At 45.5% G+C, this 25,015-nt stretch overlaps 1 protein-coding gene across 1 annotated transcript; it reads left to right on the top strand.

Moving 5' to 3' along the window:
- The first annotated feature begins 718 nt into the window (after positions 1-718).
- On the top strand, positions 719-25,015 carry LOC311343644 (multiple epidermal growth factor-like domains protein 9). The gene is made up of 6 exons (XM_084468558.1): positions 719-1,287; positions 5,150-5,354; positions 16,976-17,115; positions 20,470-20,622; positions 22,388-22,660; positions 22,754-25,015. The coding sequence occupies exons 1-6, from the start codon at positions 798-800 to the stop codon at positions 23,272-23,274; spliced, it is 1,782 nt and encodes a 593-aa protein (XP_084324684.1). The 5' UTR covers positions 719-797; the 3' UTR covers positions 23,275-25,015.

Genomic DNA, 25,015 nt, shown 5'->3' with positions numbered 1-25,015 from the left:
GACAGGAAATAAGCATAATCAGGGTTCGCAAGTACACTGAAAACCGTGCAAATCATTTATTTCGATTTCAGCGTCAAATTGATTGAATATTAGCCTATATTTTATCAAATGAGATTATGTATATTATATATTACATTATGAATATAACATGAGATGGGATGGCTACATGCGTAACGGCATTACACATAGGCCTACATTTAAGTACCAATATAAAAAGGTAATAACAGGTAATAATAATAAATATATTGGAATAAGTCACAACAGTGACGCCTACTAATTGAATAATACATTAATTACGTCAGGAAAATGTAATTAAAGTATCTGTAATTACAATATTACATACATATATTATACAAATACAACATTAAATCAGCCTATGGTCAGGTGAACTCCATTGTCTATATATATACCCGCGTCATGTGGTAGCGTTTTTAGAAACGCTTTGATGAATTGTCTTATGTAGGCCTATATTTGTACAATATACGTCAAAAAAAATTCATTTATTTATAATTTTCTGAAAGATGGAAAAAACTTGCAATGATCAGTCGTAATAAAGACAGTAGAATGATCCAATGAGAGGGCAGGGTTAGGTTAGGGAACGCCCACAGATCACCATACGGACTCCCATTGGCGGAGGTCCGACGGCCCACTAAGGTAGGTTGTTGTGTCACGTCTGGTTCATAGGGCATCCATCAGCCGCCAGGACATCCATGGTGAAGAACACCCGCAGCAGGTCCACGAAGGGCGGTCTGAGACTGGCCGATATCAGGGCTTACATGGAGAGCTGAACCACCATAATGATGTTCATATCCGGGGTGTTACTGTTTATTCTGTATGGATCTATCGGCTTTACCGACGCGGCGCCCCGCAGCGCCTCCTACGATTCTGCGTCTCCGTTGTCCAGGAGGCTCCGCTCGGCCTCAGAGACCGAGGGGCTGCCTGGCACCTCTCTCCACCAGCTACCGGAGGACGGGGTCGTCCTGCGGGCTCTAAAGAGGCTCATCCGTGCGCCGGCCCCCCCTTTAAGCGCACAGGACCCCGGCAGCAGCACCACCCCGGCCCGGCGGCCGGGCACCGAGCCGTCCTCGCAAGATGTCTCCAGCTTGGAGTCGGACTGGAGACGGAGACCAGGAGCCGCCAGGAGGTCCACCGACGCTCAGACATCCGTGTTTCCTCCGGAGAAGACGCTGCAGACCATGGTCTCTATGATCTCCCAGCGCACTGCGAACGATGCGTGGTCCACGGATCACATCGACACGTCTGTTCCTTCAAAGGACCAGGGCCAGGGTGAGTGCACTGCTGTCAAATGACGAGCCATTCAATGCATACATATATATAGGCCTGCATGGGGCCGTGGGGGATTCACGTTTACAAACACAAGCAATCCTCACAACAACACATCTGAGAGACGACGTGTGGGAGAGACGCGCCGCGGCTTTTGACGCAGAGAGCGACCCAATGAGCAGAACGCAACAATGGCCCCAAATCTCCCTGAGCTGACAGCTCCGCGTCCTGCAGCACTCAGTCCCCGCCGCTCCGTGGGTCTTTACACCACACGCGTCTCCGAGCATATATTGGCACACAGTCTAGATATGGTCGTTACAGCTTAGTAGCGTTAGTGGATGTGGGAGAAGGGGCGCCGGGGGAGAGCTGCGTGCTGCTCTGTATCCGACCCCTGAATAGAATATGCTAATCCTTTTGTGTGGCGACAGGCATCGCGTTTTATAAGGAAGAGAGAGTCACGAGCACCTGCTGATTACCGGAGGGTTTAATAGCATCATTTTGGACAATAAGAGGATCACATCTAAACAAAATGGCCATGCAGGCAAAAACCCTCTGTCTCTCTCTCGCTCTCTGTCTCTCTCACTTCCCCTACTTTCCCTCTCTCCCACACACACACCCCTCAGATCCTGGTAGGCTGTGTGCCATGAGAACATGGCTTGCTGACTAGCTCCATCTCACTCCTCGTCCTCAGGAGTGGACAAGGAGTGAGAGGGAGCTAGTGAGCAAGCCATGTTTGTTTAGCTGTATCCCCCCACCCCCCCTGTAGGGATCAGGGCTGGGTCCTATTGTTCTGCTCTACACACCTCCAATAACATACACCTCCTCACCTGGAGGCAGTAGGGGGTTCCCCCCCACCCCCCAGGTGATACCACAACCCAGGGGGGTGTGGTCACAGGGTCTATTCTTCCCGGAGGTGAACCCAGGTGTGTTTATACTCCTCCCCACATCATGAGCTCTGTAGTCAGTCGTGGGGGTTGATGTGTAGGCCAGCCCGAGGTGTGGGCGCCGTGGACGTGTCATCACATACCAGAAGACAGCGCGCCGCCTGACGTCAAGCATTCAGGACAGGTTCTGCGGCTCAGCACACAGACCGGTCTGGTGGCTACCAGACAGCCGACCCGAGTGATTTTAGAATGGCGTCTGGTCATTTCCATATGAGAGGGAGAAGGAGAGTGTACGTTTCCATGACAACAAATCCCTTTGAATTTGAATTGGGAGCAAGAGAGAGACAGAAACCTCTGTCCTGGTATAAGGACTGGGTGAGCAGCAGGGGGACTAGGACTCTGAGAACGACTCGGGAGGCAAAAGTCTGTAGAAAGAATGGTCTTTACTAGAGGATAGGTTGGTACCCAGGTAGTCAGTTGTAGTTCAGGCAAAGATGTAGTCGGGGGTAAACGGGCAGCAATAAAAATACTGGAACCGTTAATATCACTAGGAAACCACTTCATACGGAGAACAAAGACGAACTGGCACAGAGGAAGGGAAACACGCTGACTAAATCCACTAGGAGGTGAATGTTGATGAGGGACAGGTGAAAACAATCAAGGTGAGTGAGGACAATCAGAGACACGAGAAACACAAGGGCAGGGAGCGAAGTAATCAACGAAGGGGGGCGAAATGTGACGCCTCGCGTCTCCCAGGAGAAGGTGGAGGTGAGGAGGAAGTGGGGGTGTTGGTGCACCTGATCAGTCCAGGAGAGATACTAGGGTCTCTGGCCTTGTTTGCACAAAAGAAGCCTGAGAAGACCTGGGAGGGGGGGGGGCATATTGAGTGGGGGTCTCTTTATGCGCACGCACCTGCAGGATTCAAATTTGTACCACATCCTGCTTTGCATTATCGCTGAGATTGGGCTGTGTTGTGGTAACTGTGGCGTATCAGTTTACATTGCTTTGGAATGGATTTTGTCTCGAATCATGGTTAATAATCTAGTTGTAAGGGATGGGAATCAAACATTTGCATATGACGGTTTCAAAAAGGGTTACCTACATCTCTTGCCAACCGTCAAACAGAGACAACATCTGTTGTTCTCGCAACAGTTTTCAAATGGAGATTTGAAAAGGGATTGAAAACACTCTGTTACATGGCCATTGTCTCTATATGGTCAATACACAGTCTAGATTAGACTGTCTTGTCTAGGTCTCTCTAGGGTCTAGGAGATAGTCTTTGGTCCCGGTCTCTCTAGGCTCTAGGCAATAATCTATAGGAGGAGCCTGTTGTTCAAAGTCTCTCTAGGTTCTGGTCAAACCACTGATTACACTGTCTGTCTTACATGGATCAAAGGCTATTGATGTTACTAACCATAAACATTAATTATCAGCCCGGTGCTCCGTATGGAAAGAGCTGGGATGGTTTCAGAAAGAATGAGCTTCTTTAACCTGACATGCCCCATACACAGCACACTGGTGCCTACTGTACTATTTAACACCGTTATTACAATACTGAGACACATTTTGCACTGAAGAACACAAGGCAGTAGACACAGTTGGTCGAACATTAGAGGAAGTGTTCATGAATTAAATATCGGTGGTGAGACAATTTGTGTGAATGAATCACATGACACCATTAGCCTGCCTGTCAACTCCACCCTGTCAATCAGTTTTGGTTTTCCTGCTTTCTCGTCACTCCTCCGTGGGGTGGAGAGAAGGGCTAGGCCTCCTGGCTGCACACCGCACTCTGCTCCACCCCACACCTCGCCCACTCTGACTGTGTAATGAATAATAGATGGTGTGCAGTCCTTCACCCCCTCACCTCCGCCCGCCATCCACCTACACGCCAACCGACCACCGCTCATCTACAACATACATTCCATACATCTGTTAGAATATAGTTGTTTACACTTAACTTTGTGATATGAGGCTAGCTACTTCATGGATTGATATTGTGACCTTACCAATACAAAATACTGTTAATAATGACATGACATCATAAGCAATATCTCAATATGGTTAATAGTATAACATAACTACATTAGCAATATATAAATACTGTTCATAATAACATAACAACCTAAACAATATAAGAACATTATTAATAATAAAATTACAACCTCAACAATACAGAACATTTTAATAATAGCTTGACAACATTAACAGTACTGTTAATACATAACATGACAACATTAATTAATACAATAATACTGAAATAAAATAAAATAAAATTGAAATAAAACTATCCTTGTATCGCAATGATCGCATTACATTTTGAGGGACTACTTTCTCAGCAGCAGCGGAATTTCACTTTGCTCCGGTGTAGCAACCAATTCACTACAGCAGAACGTAAACAGAGAAGCACACTCCAGGTAGGCCTGGGCAATAAAACAATAAATGATCGTATCGTGATTGACGTTTGATCAATATCGTTATAATTGGTTTGTCTCAGGTGTACTGTGGAGTGGGTAAAACTGTTTTTATTGGCAGGCTAGCAGTTCCCGTTGACTTGCGCTAGCCTAGCACCAGCGATTTCTGCAACTAGAAGGACTGAATGAAACATGTTGAAAACGGTCTCCAATGATAAATAACACACTGGCTCACTTGGAAAAGAGGACCGATGTCCAAAATTCCGAACTATCCCTTTAACACACTGAGGTCCTCTACCTGCCTGTCATCGTTGCTATGTGGCCCAATAAGAGCTCCCCTTAATGGTCCGTGTATCAGCGTGTACTTCTAGAAAGCATCAAAATGAAATAGGGTCACATGATCAACATCAATATAATGGATCCACAAAATATTCTGGTCCCATAAAATCTATTCTCCATGATGTCATACAGTCCCTTATCCCTGTGTGTGTGTGTGTGTGTGTGTGTGTGTGTGTGTGTGTGTGTGTGTGTGTGTGTGTGTGTGTGTGTGTGTGTGTGTGTGTGCATCAGAGGTGGCGTGTAACTGCAGTACCGGTGGCGAGGGCATCCTGGACCCAGAGGATTGTGACGTCCGGACGGGCCGGTGCTCCTGCGTGTCCGGCTACAGCGGGCCGCAGTGTGAAGACTGTGAGGACGGACACTTCACCAACGGCACCGGCGGCTGCCTGCCCTGCCAGTGCGACTCCTACGGGGCGGTGGACCCCCTCTGTGACAGGTGAGGTGGTTACTGGCTCACCTGGTTACTGGGTTATTTACTATGCAGACACCTTTACCTAAAGCAAGCCTCTGGTAAACCATGGGTGACCCAACATGGGTGGCCATCTGGCTGGAGCTGGATCCCCTGACAACGTTCACAGATCTATGGGTTGAGTCCCATAGACACACAGGCATTGTATTTTGGGTCCCCCTGGTGTGAAGAGACTTACAGGGATTTCTTAAGAGATACGTGTCATTACGGAGCAAGTAGGGGATATGTTAATTTCTAGGCATCTCCATGATGCCTACTGGTGAGGCTGAGGACATTGGGGTTTGAAACCAGAACTTTCCGGCTGGGAGTCAAACCCCTTAACTACTAGCCTATGTTATAGTCCAAGGGTTATTGGCTGTTAAGGTTGTCAGTTGTTGTAGATGGTGATTGGGTTGTTGTAGATGGTGATTGTATTGTTTTGAATGGTGACAATGTTGTTTTAGATGATGACAATGGTGTTTTTCAAATGATGACAATGTTGTTCAAGATGGTGACAATGTTGTTTTAGAGCAGTGGTTCTCAAATGGGGGTATGTGTACCCCTGGGGGTACATGAAGGCACTCCAGGGGGTACGTGAGATTTTAAAATATACATATTTTTTTCAAAAGTAGCATCCATGCAAAACTCCTTTTTAAAAATAATTATTTAATAAATATTTCAGGAAAATATAAGTATAAGTAAGTTCATAAATTAATTTTATATTCAGTAGGCTATTCAATTTCATTATCCTTAAAACCCAGAGTCTCCCCCATACCAGGATGGTTAGACCCAACCTGTCATATGCCACCTGGCATCACCTGTCAATCACTTGGATCAACGATGGAGTCGTGGTTGAAGCGTAGCAGCAATTCTTTTGAAAGCACAGAGGGACAAGTGGCAAAGGAGACCAAAACAAAAATGCTTTGCGCTGGTTAGGGGGTACTTAGAAAAAATATTTCACAGGGGGTACATCACTGAAAAAAGGTTGAGAACCACTGTTTTAGAGGGTGAATTGTCCAAAGAGTTTGAAACAGCTGTGTTGCACTAGGTTAAGGTTTCATAACCATAAACTTTGGTTGTGTGTGTGTGTGTGTGTGTGTGTGTGTGTTAACATTAATAAAGACTATAATATTCTAACATTAGTAAAGACTATAACATTATAAGAATAATTAAGACTAATAATATTATTATACAATTCGAAGAGCTAATAAAAACTCTAGGTAAAATGTGTTGTTTCTGTGATGTCACTACAGTGTGACACCTGGTCTGTTATGAATCATATTTTGCTTCATGCTAAAGTAAAACTTAGTAAAACTTGTGAAGTTTTTCTATTTTATTACGCTTTGCCGGAAATAGTTTTCTCTTTAATCCATTATTTTCTTAGATAGACCGACAAAGAGACAGAGAGACAGGCAGACAGACAAGAGAGATTGGCAGACAGACTTGACAGAGAGATCGGCAGGCAGACAGGCAGACAGACAGACAGACAGAGAGATCAGCAGACAGACAGACAGACAGACATAAATGAAGACAGACAGACAGAGAGACAGGCAGACATATAGACAGACAGACAGACAGAGCCAGGCAGACAGACAGACAGACAGACTGACAGAAAGACAGGGACAGAGGGACAGACAGAGAGGGAGACAGACAGACAGACAGAGAGGCAGACAGACACCCTGACAGACTGACAGGCAATGGGGTAAAAATAGAGGTAGTATTTTGTGCGTGCTTAGTGGTGGGCTGTGCGTTGATGTGCAGCAATGTGTCATTCTGCAGTAAACACCATCACAGCCACTGGAATGTGGGCGGTCCTTACACCTATGTGGACCAATCACAGAGAGGAAGAGGGAGTAGGTGACTGTACAAGTGGGCTTGGAGGGGGGGGTCATGGCAGGGACAGCAGGGGACACGGAACCATAAGCACACACACACACACACACACACACACACACACACACACACACACACACACACACACACACACTAGAAGTAGTAATGCTATCCCCCTCGGACTGTCTAAGCACTGTCTAAGGTCTCTCTCTCTCTCTTTTCTTCTACCTCTCTGGACCTCATGACTCTTATAATAGCATATCATATTATATAATACTATGATAATAATAATACTATAATACTACTGCAAGGGGTGCATTTAGGGCCGTCTGGATCTGCAGTAATCACCTGCTGGACCTGTTAGCGGGAGGAGCCCGGTGGAGTCTCCACAGTCAATCATCATCACCGTCATCATCCTCATCACACACAGCCATTAGATGACATTCACTACCCTTCTCCCGAATTATCAGCTATTCCTCTAATCACCTGTCAGACTAACGTGTCGTTAAACCGGATGGTCTTTGTTGTGGTGGATCAACACATCATTACTAATCTGCTATGTTTTTTGCAACTTAACCTGACTTCCCTTTTGTTTTGCTTGTTTAAGATGACATCATATCCACCTGTCATGCTCTTACCGTCCCTGGTAGGGGAATCCAGTCGTCTGGGTTCCTTCTCAAGGTCCCTCAGGATTTGGGGAGTATCTCCTCTAAAGGGCTCTTTATGGTTCCACGTTGACGCAACGCAAGGGGGTTACGGACCCGTTATGTCCTTGCGGACCGTTATGACCACCGCAAGGGCCTGATGTTGGCCTCCCAAAAATTGTAACCTTGCGTCAAGGCAACGCAGCCGCAAGGGCTGTGATTGGTTCGCTAACTAACTCATTTCTGGAAATGCGCTTTTGAATGTAAAAAATCAAAGGCAAAACCTGTAACTTTTGCCTTCATAGCCGTAACCTTTTTTTTACTCGCTAGTAATCTTTTAAAAGTGGAGACGTTTTGTATTTGGTCATCATAGACTTCGAATGTAATGACCAGAATGGACATTCTGTTTTTGTTGCACATTGTTTGAGTTGTATTCAGCTTTCAAGTTGCTAGAATCCATACCATACCATAATCAAAACTTCTAGTAGTAGACCAATTGTATAGTATGCACAGACAAAGACCAACTATTTGTTCTCTCTTTATCACGGACATGCATAGCGACACATAATGTTATCCCTATGGTTACCAACATAGGGATGGCGCTTCGAGCAGATTTTGCTGAAAGGCATTTATTCTCGCTGGGCAATTATCTCTCTAATCTGACTGGATGAAGAGAAGCAGCAAATGTCTCCTCAGCCAATCAGGATCTTTATTGAGCCTGTCAGCAAGCTTAATCTGGTGATTCACTTTTCCACTTTATTCACAATGGGCCTCCGCAATGGTTACCAGTATAGTCCCTAATCAGGGTGTGTGTGTGTGTGTGTGTGTGTGTGTGTGTGTGTGTGTGTGTGTGTGTGTGTGTGTGTGTGTGTGTGTGTGTGTGTGTGTGTGTGTGTGTGTGCGTGTAAGTAAGAGAGAGAGACAGGTCATTAGGGAGCAGGTAGGGGTTAGACAGTAGACAGACAGGTCATTAGGGAGCAGGTAGGGGTTAGACAGTACACAGACAGGTCATTGGGGTGCAGGTAGGGGTTAGACTGTACAGAAACAGGTCTTTAATGAGCAGATAGAGGTTAGACCAGTGGCGGCTGGTCAATAGAGGGTGCTAGGGCGCCGCCCCTCCGTGAAATATTCACTCGAATATATCTGCCAACTTTGAATAAACTATTATACATACAAAATAAATCAACAAAAATACATAGCGTTTATCCTCGTTTAATTATGTGACAGACCGCACTTGCAACTGCTAGCATCCATTTAAATGCGTCTGATCGTCTTGGGCTAGGCTAGTTATTGGTCATTCGAAATAAAGCCCTCCTTCAGATCAGGGGCGCCGGCCAAGTTGAAGTCAACGTAAGCTCGCAAACTTTTTGCTGTCTATCAAGCAGAGACGGCTTTTCATTGGCGCAAAAAAAATCGCCATTGGGGCGCACCAGTGTGTGCCCCTGGCCAATGGTATGGCTTTTCTGTTTTGTTTTTTTATCACCACACGATTGGACAATTCAGCGAATCAATCAAATAGGCTACCTCCCTCAACAACACTCGCGCAACACAACTACAGCAGAGAAGAGATGGTTCGCTATCTAGGAGAGAGTTGTAAAAGCACTTTCCACCCATTTCAGTGGAGGAATTGGACTCCCCAAGAAAAGTTATACTTAAAAGGAGCAAGTAAGTTCCATATTAATTTAGTCTTTTGGCCTGTAGCATATAAACAATATAAAGCAACTGTCCCATATTTCTAACTGCATTTGAAATAGCCATTGAGACACAAAAATGGACGCTATAGGACAGTGATCATGATTTGCTTCAATATCATATTAACAACAATGGGTAAGCTTGTAAGCTTAGGCCCTGCAAGTCAGGATGTAGGCTATGAATCTGAATGAATAATAGGTAATAGGTAGTGGCCATCTCCAAAATGCACCAGAATACAGGAAATCAAATCTACCAAATTCATTTTTTTCTATTACTGCGCCCGACCAACAATTTTTATCACCAGCCACCACTGGGTTAGACAGTACAGAGACAGGTCAATAAGGAGCAGGTAGGGGTTAGACACTACAGAGACAGGTCATTAAGGAGCAGATAGAGGTTAGACAGTACAGAGACAGGACTTTAAGGAGCCGGTAGGGGCTAGACAGTGAATGCAGTGACAGGTCATTAAGGAACAAGCAGAGGTTAGACAGTGAATACAGAGACAGGTCATTAAGGAGCAGGTAGGGGTTAGACAGTACAGAGACAGGTAGGGGTTAGACAGTACACAGACAGGTCATTAAGGTGCAGGTAGGGGTTAGACAGTACAGAAACAGGTCATTAAGGAGCAGGTAGGGGTAACTCTCTAGCCACTAGAGTATCCTGATAGATGGAGATATATATACTGTATATACAGTAGCTCTACAGTTCTGAATATGACCCAGACGTAATCCATAGTTGATTTGGGTCAGTCTGTTTGAGGTGCTCATGTATTTTTCAACGCGCCTTATCGAGGCAGTGAGGCGGGGAGCGATAAAATATTGATTTACGGCACAGATGTTTCCTCTCCTCCACAGCTGGACACATACCATCACCACCATTCAGCTGGTTCTTCATCATGAAATTACTATCACTACTATCATGATTATTAATAATCCTAATAATAATAATCCTTTTAAGCAATTTGATATTTAATAAATAAAGCTAGCAGGATAGTTTAGATGTACTTTATTCTCCCAGACAGGATACCTGGGTTTCCCAGGAGAAAGTGAAGGACACTAGACAGAATTAAAAATTAGAATCAAACAACAATTTAACAAAATATTCTCCAAGGCATACATCAAATGAAACTATACACACAAATTGAATGCTACAAAACGCATTAAATCCCATCCTATAACTGACATATGCTACAAATTAAAATGCTGGCCGTACCTCTCTCTATGTTTACAATAATCTTACTATTGACATTCCCAAAGCCCAGCCAGCCAAGCTCCGCTAGCATGCGTCACACAGTTGCACAGCGATTTAGAGTTGACAGAACTAATTCTGAAAGTCTCCTGGCTACTAACTGCGAGGGGCTGAATCATACACATTGCGACTTGAATCATAATAATAATAATAGTGAGTGTAATAAATTGCATTTATAAAGCGCCTATAAAGTGCACAATGACAGTGAAACAAATATAGGATAGAAAATAATACAACATTCAAGCATTTAAGTTACCGAACCAGCAATCCAATTACTTGAAATCAATGATTACAGTCACTACTCTGTACTTAATATGAAGCTCAACAATCTTAACCTCATAATGGAAATGTCCTGGCACCATCTGTACGTCGATTTGTTATTAAAAATCACTTTCAGCAGTACTAAGACTGCCATACCATGTCTAATGTACCTTGAAGGCACATTCAAAGCTCTGAGGTAAACTTTAGTTTGTCTCTCTTCTGGAGCAGCTCCCAGAGCTGTGAAACACTCTGAGGAGCAACGGAAAATCGGCTGATGCCGAAAAACGCAAATATTGGCCAATAATATCGGCCGATCACTAGTGTGTATATATACTTATATAATTCATGCTGTTCACTATGACCATATGCTGTATCCACCCTGTCATATTCATACTATAGTATCTCTACTGTATGAATACTATAGTATTAATTTATACTGTAGTATTCATGCTGAAGTATTCCTACAATAATATTTGCACTGTAGTATTCACATTGTAGATATATACTGAGTAGTATCTATTATATATATATATAAGTTTACATACTGTAGTAATCATACTGTTGTATTCAAACTGAACTGTAGTATGTTTACTGTAGTATTTATAATGTAGTATTTATACTACAGTACAGGATTCAGTACAGCAGATTGACTGAACATAGGTCACATGCTCATCAACCAAGCTATCAAATTACTCTTCACACTTGTAATCATCGTAACTGTCAGGTATATGTGAAACCTGAACCGAAAAGCAAAAGGAAGTTCAAAAAGATTTATTTGATGCTGAGCAAGGCATCAGCTCAAAGAACAACAAAAAATCAACTCCTGCTTAACCGGAGGAAAAGCAAAAACACAAAGGGCACAAGGCCACTGATGATAAAAAGAACAAAAAACATACAAAGACAGAAGAGCCAGGTCACCATCAGGAGAGTAGTCCAGGAGCAAAAGGTCAAAACCGTAGGTAAAGCTCAGTAACAGACTGACTAGCCGAGCTAGAGACAGGTATAAAACAATACACAAATAGTCTGGGCAGTAACAACACAAAGAGGAACAGGTGAGCAGGGAAAAAGGCGGGAAACAGAGAAAATGGTGGACAACAACAAAGAACAACCGCAGAGTTGGCCAGAGTGAATGAGTCCACGGCCAAGGTGCTCAGACCACGCCCATGTTAACAGAGTTACTCTGCAAATCAATGCGATAAGTCTCAAGGGTCTCAGAGTTTCACTGTTCACGCTTGGGTCTGAACACAAAACATACAGTAAGGGCTTGGGTCTGAACACAATACATACAGTAAGGGCTTGGGTCTGAACACAAAACATACAGTGATGGCTTGTGTCTGAACACAAAACATTCAGTGATGGCTTGGAAGTTTCAGAATGGGAGACAATGATCAACAGACAGAATACAACAACTCCCTACCAGGCTACTCCTGAGAAGATACCATATTTTTTGTTGTTGAAGGTTTTATCCTTTTTATTGTAGAGTAAGACAGGAAGCTATGGGAGAGAGAGGGGAAGACATGCAGCAAAGGACCACGGGCAGGAATTTAACCCTGGTCGCTGCAGTCAGAACTTAGCCTTAATGTTACATTCTAAAAAAGGAGACATGCATTCCATTTTATTCTTGGGTATTTATAGTTTGTTAATATATTGTTATTTATTATTTGCCACTGGTTCCAGAGACCTGTTAGACCATTGTAGGGAACTGACGTTTAGTTTTTTTTTTTTTTTTTTTGTTTGTCGCCATGAGCCGAGCAACCAGCATAGTAGCTATCCCGAAACAGCGAAACACTCCTTTAGTACGTCTTTGTTTTATATTGAGTCTGTTTGTGCGTGTGCGTGTGCGTGTGTGCGTGTGCGTGTGCATGTGTGTGTGTGTGTGTGTGTGTGTGTGTGTGTGTATGTGTGTGTGTGTGTGACAACCAGCAGCTCTCTTGTTTATTTGTTGCTCAACACTTGTGTTTAGGGTATGTCCACACACACACTAACACACACAGTAATGTAACTCGACCTGCTGAGCAGAGGATTTTTTTAATGTAGTCTTAATGAAACTGTTTCTATTGTGTCGCTTATTCTATTGAATACTGAATGACATTGTGTTGCTATTCTGTCTTGGCGTTGACTGGTAGTTTCTACATAACTGCAGTCATTGGCTGTTTGTTACTTTGTTGCAAATATCATGAAGACTACCAACCTCACTGAGATGGAGGAGGGAATGGTGGAGTAGTGAGGAGGTGGAGAGGAGGTCACTGCTGAGAGAGGAGGAGGTAGAGAGGAGGAGGAAGAGAGAAGGAGAAGGTGGAGAGGACAAGGGTGGAGGGATTGGAGAGGAGGAGGTGGTGGAGAGGAGGAGGGTGGAGGGATTGGAGAGGTGGAGAGGAGGAGGGTGGAGGGATTGGAGAGGAGGAGGAGGATGTGGAGAGGAGGAGGGTGGAGGGATTGGAGAGGAGGAGGAGGAGGAGGAGGTGGAGAGGAGGTTCAGTCTGTGTCTCTGGCGTTGGTGTCTGAAGCAGACTGAGCAGCGTATGGCCGTGGCAGCCGCTGCGTGGGATAGGGGGTTAATCCTTGTTGTCGACAGTGTAACACTGACCCAGTTAGTGCTGCGTGGCGCTAGCAGAGAAAGCTGCCGCTGAAGCGCCGCTGGAGCGTGTCGACACCCCACACAACAACAACCCCTCCCCCTCAGCCCTTCTGCCGCGTGCTGTGTCAATAATTCATTGTTATCCGGTTTCTGTTTCTGGAAGCCCTATTGCTGCTATACGTTCAATGAGTGACCTGATGATGTAAATATGATTTAGTTTTCGAAATTTGTGATCCTTTTTGTAAGACAATCATTTAATCTGTCTATTTTATTTATTTATATAGCATGTATGTGTATGTATGTCTATGTATGTGTCTGTGTATGTATGTGTGTCAACATGTTTATGTTTTTTGTTGTCCTGGCTCTGCCCTCTCCCCTCCCCCTCCCGGGCCTCTCTCAGGCCCCTCCCCCTCCCGGGTCTCTCTCAGGCCCCTCCCGGGCCTCTCTCAGGCCCCTCCCCCTCCCGGGCCTCTCTCAGGCCCCTCCCTCCCCCGGGTCTCTCTCAGGCCCCTCCCCCTCCTGGGTCTCTCTCAAGCCCCTCCTGGGTCTCTCTCAGGCTCCTCCCCCTCCCGGGTCTCTCTCAGGCCCCTCCCCTTCCTGGGTCTCTCTCAGGCCCCTCCCCCTCCCGGGCCTCTTTCAGGCCCCTCCCCCTCTCTCCCCCTCGCCGGTGAATGTAGTTACCCCTTATAAGAATTGTATCCCGGCCACGGAGCGCGCATGGCATGCATTCAGTAAAGGTGGAAGCACACAGACGATACGCTTCGATTTTACCCAAGGCTGAATTAAAAGTACAGGTTTTTCTAAATGTGGGTCGTCAACGAGGCTGTAGAGTAGTAACTTCAGGCACATCTGTCAAAATAAATGTTTTTTTTCTCCAGACGTGTTTACGATCTTTATTCATTCATTGCGCCGCAGCGGGGAATGCCGTATACAGACGGGCGGCGGTGGGGCTGCTCCGGCGGGAGAAAGATGTTTTCAGTAGACAGCTGTCAACTCACTTCGGGTCGGCGATTTATTTAAAAAGCTGGCGCAGAAGATGGAGGAAGCTGGTGTCGTGCCAATGTAGTTACCCCCTATAAGGAGTGTATCATCATCAACATGCATTCAGTACACACTACGCTTCGATTTCACCCAAGGCTGAATTAAAAGTACATGTTTTTCTAAATGTTGCTCATCAACGAGGTTGGAAAGTAGTTACTACTATCTTTATTCATTCATTGCGCCACGGCCGAACTGACGGGGGTATTCTCTGATATTATGAATCTTACAGACTGTGTCGGGTTCTCCGACTCTTGGGTACTTCCACAACAAGTTACGACTTGTAGTGGGGGTTATCTCGCCCATGGCGGAGAAGGAATTAGGGGAAACTAACTTTTGCTTTGACTCTCTGAAGTCCAGATTGAAACGCAACATGGAGTAGAAAGCAATGTTTTCAGTAGATGTCAGTTCACTTCGGGTCCATATCATTTCTCAGACGCTCCATTGTTCCGACCTCTGCCGGCAGAGCAGCCGGAAGATTCCGCTTACGACCGAGAGGTTGAGTTTGTTGTTGCTGGTGACGTAAAGAGGTCAACCGGTGGCTCTATTTCCACTAGTTGAAATGGGTACAGCGCCACCTATCGTACCAGGGCATGACATGCTTCGGCCAATGAATTGATTTACTCACCGCCATGTATAACTGGACAATTGCAGTTGTCCAATTGCAGAGCATAGTCGAACTATGGCTTTAATCAGATTAAGCTGTGCATGTTAACGTACTGACTGTTAGCATTTACCATAATTATTAATACTGTAGTACCCTGAACTAGCATTATACTGTTATGATTTACCATAATAATTAATACTGTAGTACCCTGAACTAGCATTATACTGTTATGATTTGGCATCATAATTAATATTCTAGTACGCTGAACTAGTATTACTGCTATAATTTACCATCATTATTAATTCTGTAGTACCCTTAAATAGTTTTGTCCTGTTCACATTGAGCACCATTACTTATACTGTAGTACCCTGAACTTTTATACTGCTATCCTTTTAGCCTCAGTGGGTAACCCGTCTCATTTAAATGCGTAAAGCATTATGAGCTGTTTGTTTGCCACAGTATGACTCCCTGTGTCACACCTACGCTGCTCTGGGAAGGCCAGCACGGCTTCTCTGGGGCGTTTGAAGTCATCGGAGCAGAAAGACGCTTTATGACCACAATAAACTCTTTCTGTCATTTATCATGCAGTATTTGTCTCTGCGTGGGTGGGTGCGTGTGTTTGTGGAGGTCAAACTGTTGAAATGTCCTCTGTGGGCCGCCGTAGAGCTGAGGGTCATTGTATCGACGCAACACAGAACATTCTTGAAAGCTTCATCAGCTGAGATATTTTAAGCCTACTGCCAAAAACACAGAGTTACGTAAAACTCATGAAACTGCACTTCCCACAGTTCAGCACTCCACCAGCTGATAATAGGTCATTCTAGAGAGCCCAGTTTATCAACTAGACTGCTGTTTGTTCCCCCTAAACATGGACCAACAGCGGGGCTGTGTATCCCCATTTACCAAGAGTCTCTTCTTGTCTTAAGGTCGTGAGCTGTACCCACAGTGCTGCTATGGATCAGGACTAAGGACCCGACAGCTCCAGTCTCAAAGGGATTGGCAGGCCCACATTAGTACACTGAAGCCCTCTAAAGGAACACACAAGAGCGATCGCATCTTCCACAAACCATTAGGACGCTGAATCCGAAGCAAAGTCGAAGCATAAACTACAGTTCAATAGATTAGGTTGTTAGAAAATCATCGATTTTGTTCCCCTAAACACGAGCGACAGAGACAGGCCGTGGGTCAGCAAGATTCAATCTGTCACCCTACAAGGTTCATGATTCAATACCAGAATAGTCATGTTTATATCCATGAATAGAATCGTGTACATATTAAATGTTATATTTCTGTGTATATATAAACATGAAGAAATCTGTTGATATGCACATGTTGGTGTGATTGTGGTCCAGGCCCTTGTGGCCTCCTCTTGTTCTGCTGTAGACCACGACTCCTTGTGGCCTCCTCTGTTCTGCTGTAGACCACGACTCCTTGTGGCCTCCTCTGTTCTGCTGTAGACCACGACTCCTTGTGGCCTCCTCTGTTCTGCTGTAGACCACTACTCCTTGTGGCAGACAGGCTGTGTGTGTCTGGGTGAGTGAGAGTGAGTGAGTGAGTGAGTGGGAGGTAGTATGTATTTATTATATTCACAAGTGTTCTGTGTAATGTTCTATGTGCACTAGGTAGACATTTTGTTTCTACTTTTGCTTAAAACGTTTTTTTTCTCTCTCTCTCTCACTCGCTCTTGCTCTCGCTCGCTCTCTTTCAGCTCGGGGACGTGTGTGTGTAAGATGGGCGTGTATGGGCCCAAGTGTGACGACTGCCACCCCGGATTCTTCCACTTCAGCAGCACCGGGTGTCAACCCTGTCGGTGCAACAACCACACCAACTACTGCCACCCGCAGTCCGGTAAGACCTGGGCCCCCAACCAGACCCTCTCCCTGACCTCCCAACCAGACCCTCTCCCTGACCTCCCAACCAGACCCTCTCCCTGACCTCCCAACCAGACCCTCTCCCTGACCCCCCAACCAGACCCTCTCCCTGATCCTCTCCCTGACCTGGACCCTCTCTCTGACCAGATCCAGGTTTCACCTCAAGTGTATCCGTCTCCATCGTGCTGCAGCAAATCTCTCTCTCTCTCTCTCTCTCTCTCTCTCTCTCTCTCTCTCTCTCTCTCTCTCTCTCTCTCTCTCTCTCTCTCTCGATGTATATGTATATATATATATATATATATATATATATACATTCCCTCTCTTTCTTTCCACATCTCTGAATATGATAGTTGCGGTTCTTATTGGTGAAAAGTTTGACGTTGAGTCATTTAGGTAAAAATTACACTAAATCCAAGGTTCTGTACTTCCAACGGTATGGAGGGAGCTGATCTTAAACACAAACACTATCAATTCACAGAAATGTGCTGAATCTACACTTCCAGATGACAAACTGCTGTGCATAATCTTAGGTTGTGAGGTCGTAGCCCCACCCACGGCTGCAGCAATGCATCTCATTGGTGGAAATAACGGCAACAAAACCCTTATTGTCGGTTTATGTTGACATTGCTATGACGAGTCTCTTTATGTTTTTCTATATTCGCCAATGATTTACTTTAATTATCTTCTGGAACTTCACAGTCCAACAGATTACATGTTGCTGTAGGGCACCTTTCACCTCTAACCAGGGATATGTAATTATAATAATACATGTATTTATGCCACTGTTCTTAAGACTCAAATAAACTTTACATTGGCAATAAAACACAAGTGTAAATATTTGTATATAAATAAAGATTCTCAGACTATTTTAAAAGTAGTTCAGTGGTAATGGTGTAAACATTACATAAGGCTTCTGGAAGCACACACTACATTACACACGCTAGAATGCAAACACATGTCCTACTTCCCCTGATGTACCTCATGCATGATGAATATTTAATGAAGCACATACTTCATACAGTCTTCAACATTAGGGGCCCTAGTTAGACGGTCTAAAACGCAGACGTCAAGGCGCAAAGTCAAAGTACTTTGTGGGCGGTTCTACGGCGCTGTTGCTATTATGACGGCGAGATAAATTAGCTTTGCGCCCGGCGCAAATCTAAAAAGGGTTGGGCTGAAACCTGTAGGTGTGTTTTGGGCGTAACGTGCAATAAACCAATGAGAGTTCCACCTGCCATCCCCTTTAAGACCCAGCGCATTTGACTTGGCGAGTTGATATTTTGACAGCGCGTTTGCAGTCTCCGCTGAGACAGATGCATGACCACATGAATTTCAAATGGCTCAGTTTATGACCAAATAATAGGCATAATTCACACACGGAATAGCGTTTTCTTCTCCAACTTCAGAAACACTGATTCATCATGTAAATTGCGGCAAAGACAACTTAACACATGATGATACGCTCCAAGCATCACCCGCATTCATTCATTCTTTTAAACACTCACTCGCAGTAAAACTATGTTTTCTCACGATCAAATAGACTACTCATCAATCCTAAAAGTAATGGTCTTGTACACGATGTCTGTGTCAAGAACATATGTGTTTGCTGTACGGTGTTTGCAGATGCATTGATTTAAAAGTACAACTTACCGCTGTATCAGCTGTTCTTTCCCAAATCATTGAACCAACCATTTAGGCCTACCCTAAAACAAGATTTTGTTTTGGAAGCCTGGAATATAGCCTACTTTGCTCGAATTTATTATTGTTATTATTATTATTTTAACGCATGCCATAGCCTACTATACTTCATTCATGTTCATTCATGCAGCCCTATTGAAAAAACTGTTTCTGCAATCCACACGCTATTTCTATGCAGTTTCATACGTATGAATAATCTTTGACATCATAATATTTAAATCAGGTTAATAGTTTGCATGTTTGTGCTGTGTATAGCCTACGTGTGTGTAAGCGTAGGTTATGTTGTAGTTCTGACCTGCCATGGCACGTCAAAATAGCAACAACAACTGCGCTATCCGCTATAGACCAGGTATTTTTCGGTCAGTGGTGCAATTGCATTGGCGCATTTTTTAGATCACTAAAATAGCACCAAGTATCATTTGCGCCGGAACACACCCCTGCTTTTCGCCGACACGCCTCTCCAGGCGCAAGTGTAGTGGCGCCTGGTTGCTGCGGGGGAAAATCTGATTTGCGCTGGGTGCAAACTAGCAACGACACATGCGTCGGTGTAGAAAATCAATTGCACCGGGCGCAAGATAGGGCCCTAGGTCTTTATGTAATTAAAGGGGGTGAACCATAGACAAACAGGGGCCCTACCCCTCCTGGTGGCCAGAGCCCACATTAACATAGGCTGCTTGAACTGGTGGAAATATGAATAAAATAAGTTTTCTCTTTCTTTTCTTTTTTGTGAGAATGGGGGTGACTGGGTTTAGTCTGTCTCAACTCTATCAGCCTACGGTAAATACTGGTGAATGATTGTCTGAGCCTCCTTAGAGGCTGTCAATGGTGAAAACACTCAGTAGTAGTTATGGTGTGTTCCAGATCCCTCGGACACCAGCCTTCCGAGTTGCAAGTGTGGAAATCTCCCAGCTTTCTTGCGTCATTTCACGGAGGCACGCTCCCTTTTGGTCGGTCCCTCTCGGAATTCTGAGGCCACTTTTATACTTAGCAGGGTATTTAGAGAAACAAATATTTCGCCCCCTCCGTACATCGTTTTCAAAAAAAAAAAAAATCAACCCATATAAATACGCCATTGAGCGCAATTATAACTTTGCCAAACCTATGGGCAGCAGTGTAGGGAGAAGGATAAAGCCATGCAAGCCAATCAGAATCCTCAGAATCAACAACAATGAATAACACAAGCAACTTCCTGTCCCTTTCAAAACAACCAATATGGCGCGAGGTTTGTAAACATAGGGCGCTCACATGACGTTAAGCATTTTCTGGTGCATAATGTGACGCTTGAGAACCTAAAACCCTGTTTCTCCCAGTTGACAACAAATAACCGGCATTATCAGAAATGTCCACTTTGGCTGGAGTTTTTAGAAATAATCGTTTTCTGTGATAAAAACTGGGTTTTCATGTAAATGAGAGGCCAAACCGCGTGGAAATATCTGCGTTTTCCCTTTGTGTAAACAGGGCCTGAGAGTATACAGAGTTCAGTGAGGCAAACAAAAACAAAAATGGCTGCGCCTGTAAAGAGATTTATTTTCTTTGTATTTGTACTTGTAGTCTAAGCGTAGTCTGCAAATGACTGACAACCCTCGCCCTATCTCTATAGATAGATTAAACCCCGGGCTCCCTCTCTCTCCAGGCGTGTGTCTGAACTGCATGAACAACACCCAGGAGGTCAACTGTGAGGAATGCCCGCCCAACTTCTATCGGCCAAGCAGCACCGCGGCAATGGGCCAGTCCTGCTCGCCCTGCCCCTGCTCCAACACCTCATCCACAGGACGCTGTCACGCAGGTCAGTTCTGTCTACTGATACAGACTACTGATACAGAACTTCAGCTTCAGAACTTCAAATTCGTAACTTACACCCAGTTACGAATTGGGTGTAGATGTTCCCTAGAACATTTTCTAAAATTGCCATTTTAAACATCAAATATTTATCAAATATACATTATATATATATATATATATATATATATATATATATAATATAAATATTTGTGTGTGTGTTACATCTTGAGGATGAATACTATGATCTAGAGCCCCCTAGTGGTTGAGTGTCAGTCATTACACACACACACACACACACACACACACACACACACACACACACACACACACACACACACACACACACACACATGCGGTCATCTACCTGCTGTAACAAGCCCATATGCATCTGGATGGTGGGGAAGGCACTGTGAGGATCACATTCTTTGATTTCTCCAGTGCTTTAAATACCATTCAGCCTGCTAATGGGTGAGAAGCTGCGGGTGGTGGGTGTTGACGACACTATGATCTCCTGGATTACTGACTACTTGACAGGCAGGCCACAGTTTGTCCGTCTGGGCAGTGTCCTGTCTGACGTGGTGGTCAGTGATACAGGAGCTCCACAGGGAACTGTGCTTTCTCCCTTCCTCTTCACCTTGTACACCACTGAGTCATGTCACCTGCAGAGGTTTTCTGACGACTCAGCTGTTGTCGGGTGTATAAGAGGGGGAGATGAGGGTGAGTACAAGGCACTGGTAGGCGACTTTGTAGAGTGGTCCGAACAGAATCACCTGAGTCTGAATGTCAACAAGACCAGAGAGATGGTGATTGACTTCAGTAGGAAGAAGAGGATGCCTTCACATCCACTACGGGTCAGGGGGGAGGTGGTGGAGGAGGTGAAGGACTACAGATACTTGGGAGTGGTGATTGACAACAGACTGGACTGGAAATCTAACACCGAGGCTGTGTACAAGAAGGGGATGAGCAGAGGGATGTATTTTCTGAGGAAGCTTAGATCCTTCGAAGTGTGCAGCAAGATGTTGGAGATCTTCTACCAGTCTGTTGTTTCCAGCACCATTTTCTTTGCTGCTGTGTGTTGGGGCAGCAGCATCAGAGCCAGCGACACCAACAGACTTGATAAAATTATCAAGAAGGCTGGCTCTGTACTTGGTCTCAGGCTGGAGTCTTTTGAGTCCGTGGTGGAGAGGAGAACGCTGAATAAACTGTTAACCATCATAGACAATTATCAGCACCCTCTCCTTCACACAGTGGTCAGACAGCAGAGCACCTTCTCCCACAGGCTGCTCCAGCTCCGCTGTTAAAGGGACAGATACAGGAAATCTTTCCTGCCACATACCATCACACTGTACAATAACAGCTAAAACTCTGGTCATAATAATAATAATAATAATACAGTCTCAAAGTACCTTATGTTTTTATCTGTTCACTTGCACCTTATATTTATACTTTCTACCTTCTACTTTGCACTACAATTACACTGCTTATTTATACATTTTTTATATTACATTTTATATTGCATCTTTTTTATATATATGTCAAGGTTGTTTCTCTCTATTTGTATTGTTACTGTGTGTAATGCTGCTGCTACACTGCAATTTCCCAGCTTGGGATCAATAAAGTAAATCTATCTAATCTATCTATCTATCCACACACACACACACACACACACACCTTGTCTTTGTTATAAAAGCGGACCATCCTGTGTGAAGATCCCTTCTAACTGAAGTGATCCCTGGTGGTTGGTAACATCTCTCGTCGGTCTCCCCCAGACTCGGCAGGCCAAGCTGCGTGTGATGCATGCCTGCCCGGCTATGCTGGGCCCCGCTGCCTCGCCTGCGCCCCGCGGTTCTTCCGCTCGGAGGGGGAGTGTCTTCCCTGTGAGTGCCATGGCAACACAGACCCCAGCGGTCCTCCCCAGATGTGCGACCCGGACACGGGCCGCTGCCTGGGCTGCTCCCCCATGACGACCGGTGACCAGTGCCAGCTGTGCGCCCCGGGCTTCAGCGGGAACGCCCGAGCCCAGAATTGCACCAGAGCACCAGGTACGTACACACACACACACACACACACGTACTGAAGGTACTGAGGAGCATCATACTGATCACATGCTAAAGCTCGCTGTGTCGTTCCCTCAGACATGCGCGCCGCGTCCGACCCCAGGACCCCCCCCCCGCCTCCCACCACGCTCCCTCCCATCATGACCTCGCCCGCCACGACCCTAGCCGACCCCACCACCACCGCCTCCTCCCACGGCAACAACACCACCACCACCATCACCACCAGCCCGGGCACGCCGGTTGCCTCCACCCAGACGGTGGCCAGTAGTCTAGGGGCGTGGCCCAGCGACAACACCACAGCGCCCAGCGACGTGTCCTGGACCCAGTTCAATGTCATCATCCTGGCCGTCATCATCCTGGTGGTGCTGGTGCTGCTGGGCTTCGTGGGCGGGGTGTACGCGTACCGGGAGTATCAGAACCGCAAGCTCAACGCGCCGTTCTGGACCATCGAGCTGAAGGAGGACAACATCAGCTTCAGCAGCTACCACGACAGCCTGCCCAACGCTGACGTGTCGGGGCTCCTGGAGGACGAGGCCAGCGAGGTGGCGCCCAACGGCCAGCTGGCCCTCACCACGCAGAGCAACTGCTACAAGGCTTAGGCCCCGCCCCACACCCACCAGACTAAACACTGCTCTGATGTTCAACCAAAACACAGGCTCCTCCTCCTCCTCTTTCGCCCTCCTCCTCCTCCCCTTCTTCTTCTTCTTCTTCCTCTTCCTCCTCCTTGCCTTTTCCTCCTTTCCGTCCATTCTTTTTTAAAGTTTTCTTTCACTTCTGTGTATTTTCATGATCAAACAGGCGACTGGTGGACCATTCCAAAAAAAGGCCAAGACATTTATTTTCTTGTTCTGCCACCAGGGGCCGCTGTTGCATACTAAATGTTGCTGCCTTGGTAGCGGCTGGACGCTCGCTAATGCAGACAGACAAGGACTTAATAAGGGGCCTAGCATTTCATAGTAAAAGTCCAAACCAACCAACTAACAAACTGTTTTGAGTAAGACCGGACCAGAAGAAATGATTGTTATTTAATTTAATTTATTGCTTGATTACTTTATTTCTTTGAGAGAAATGCTGCACATGTTTATTTGAATGGTGTTTTATCTAATGTATTATTGAATATGGAGTTGTGGTTGACACAGCGGACATTTTCCATGTACAGTTTGTGTGTTTGTACGTGTAACGTGGGAGGGAGGGAGGGAGGGAGGGAGGGGGGGCAGGGGAGGGAGGGGTGGATGGGCGGACTACTTGCTGACACAAACCATTATTATTGTTTTATTTTGCTAATTGTATCAGATCCAGAAGGCCCTGGGTGTGTGACAGGTTGTGTTCCATTGAGACTACTCTATAAAAGGCAGTAAAACTCACATGGCCCTCATAAGAACACCCCTGTTTCCGCTGCCTACCTCAACACCAATAGTCCAGACCTCAGCGTGGTATTGGAACACCATGTGGGAGAAACCCAAACAATCAGAATATACCTGGCCACTGTGCGGCGGAGTCAAGATACGCCTTCTGTCCGCGCTCCACTACAATGCTGCAAGGCTCTGAGCACTCTGAACACACACTGACCACACCTGTGAACTACACCTGTAGACTACACCTGTGTACTACACCTGTGTACTAAGCCTGTAGACTACAGCTGTAGACTACAGCTGTGTACTTCACCTGTAGACTACAGCTGTAGACTACAGCTGTGTACTACAACTGTAGACTACAGCTGTGTACTCCACCTATAGACTCCACCTGTCCTTCAGAGTGGTTTTGCTTGGCTTGTGTCTGCTGTGCTGAACTAACATCCCCCTCGCTGCTCAGGTTACTGTAATTCCCCCCAACGTGATCTTCATTGTAAATAGCTTGTACAGATGAATGTGAATACTAGCATTATTATTGTACAGATAGAGTACTGTGTGTGTGTCTGTGTGTGTGTGTGAGTGAGTGCGTGTGTTTGCGTTGTCACTCAACAACTATTCACTTTAAAAAGGTGGCATCATTCCACAGCCTTCCCCCTTTGTGGTGACCTCCTTCCTGTCGTGGCTTCAGGAGGTAGATCACCAGCACCCAATACTTCCAGCCTGCACTTGTTCCTTGATGTGGAGAGTTATCACACGGGACCGGGTCTCCATGGCCAACAACGGCCTTAGACCTTCCCCACCGCAGCCCATCCTGACCAACTGAAAAGCTAAAGCGAAGAATCCTTTTATCCATAAGTACTTTGCTCGGTTTTCCTCCCTGCAGGTCCAACCTCTCACTTCACCACCAGGGGTGACCACTAGGGGGTGGGGCACGGTGTACCTTCATCTATGCAAGTGGCAGAATATGAGGGCTGGGGAACGAGATGAA

The sequence above is a fragment of the Micromesistius poutassou genome (assembly GCF_964030765.1).
Source record: "Micromesistius poutassou genome assembly, chromosome: 5".
NCBI lineage: Eukaryota > Metazoa > Chordata > Actinopteri > Gadiformes > Gadidae > Micromesistius > Micromesistius poutassou.
This window is presented reverse-complemented; position numbering and strand designations above follow the sequence as displayed.

Coding starts and splice junctions, on each gene's coding strand:
- LOC311343644 (XM_084468558.1), top strand. CDS start 798: ATGATGTTCATATCCGGGGTGTTACTGTTTATTCTGTATGGATCTATC. Junction 1,288..5,149: donor TTCAAAGGACCAGGGCCAGG/GTGAGTGCACTG, acceptor TGTGTGCATCAG/AGGTGGCGTGTAACTGCAGT. Junction 22,661..22,753: donor GAATTGCACCAGAGCACCAG/GTACGTACACAC, acceptor TCGTTCCCTCAG/ACATGCGCGCCGCGTCCGAC.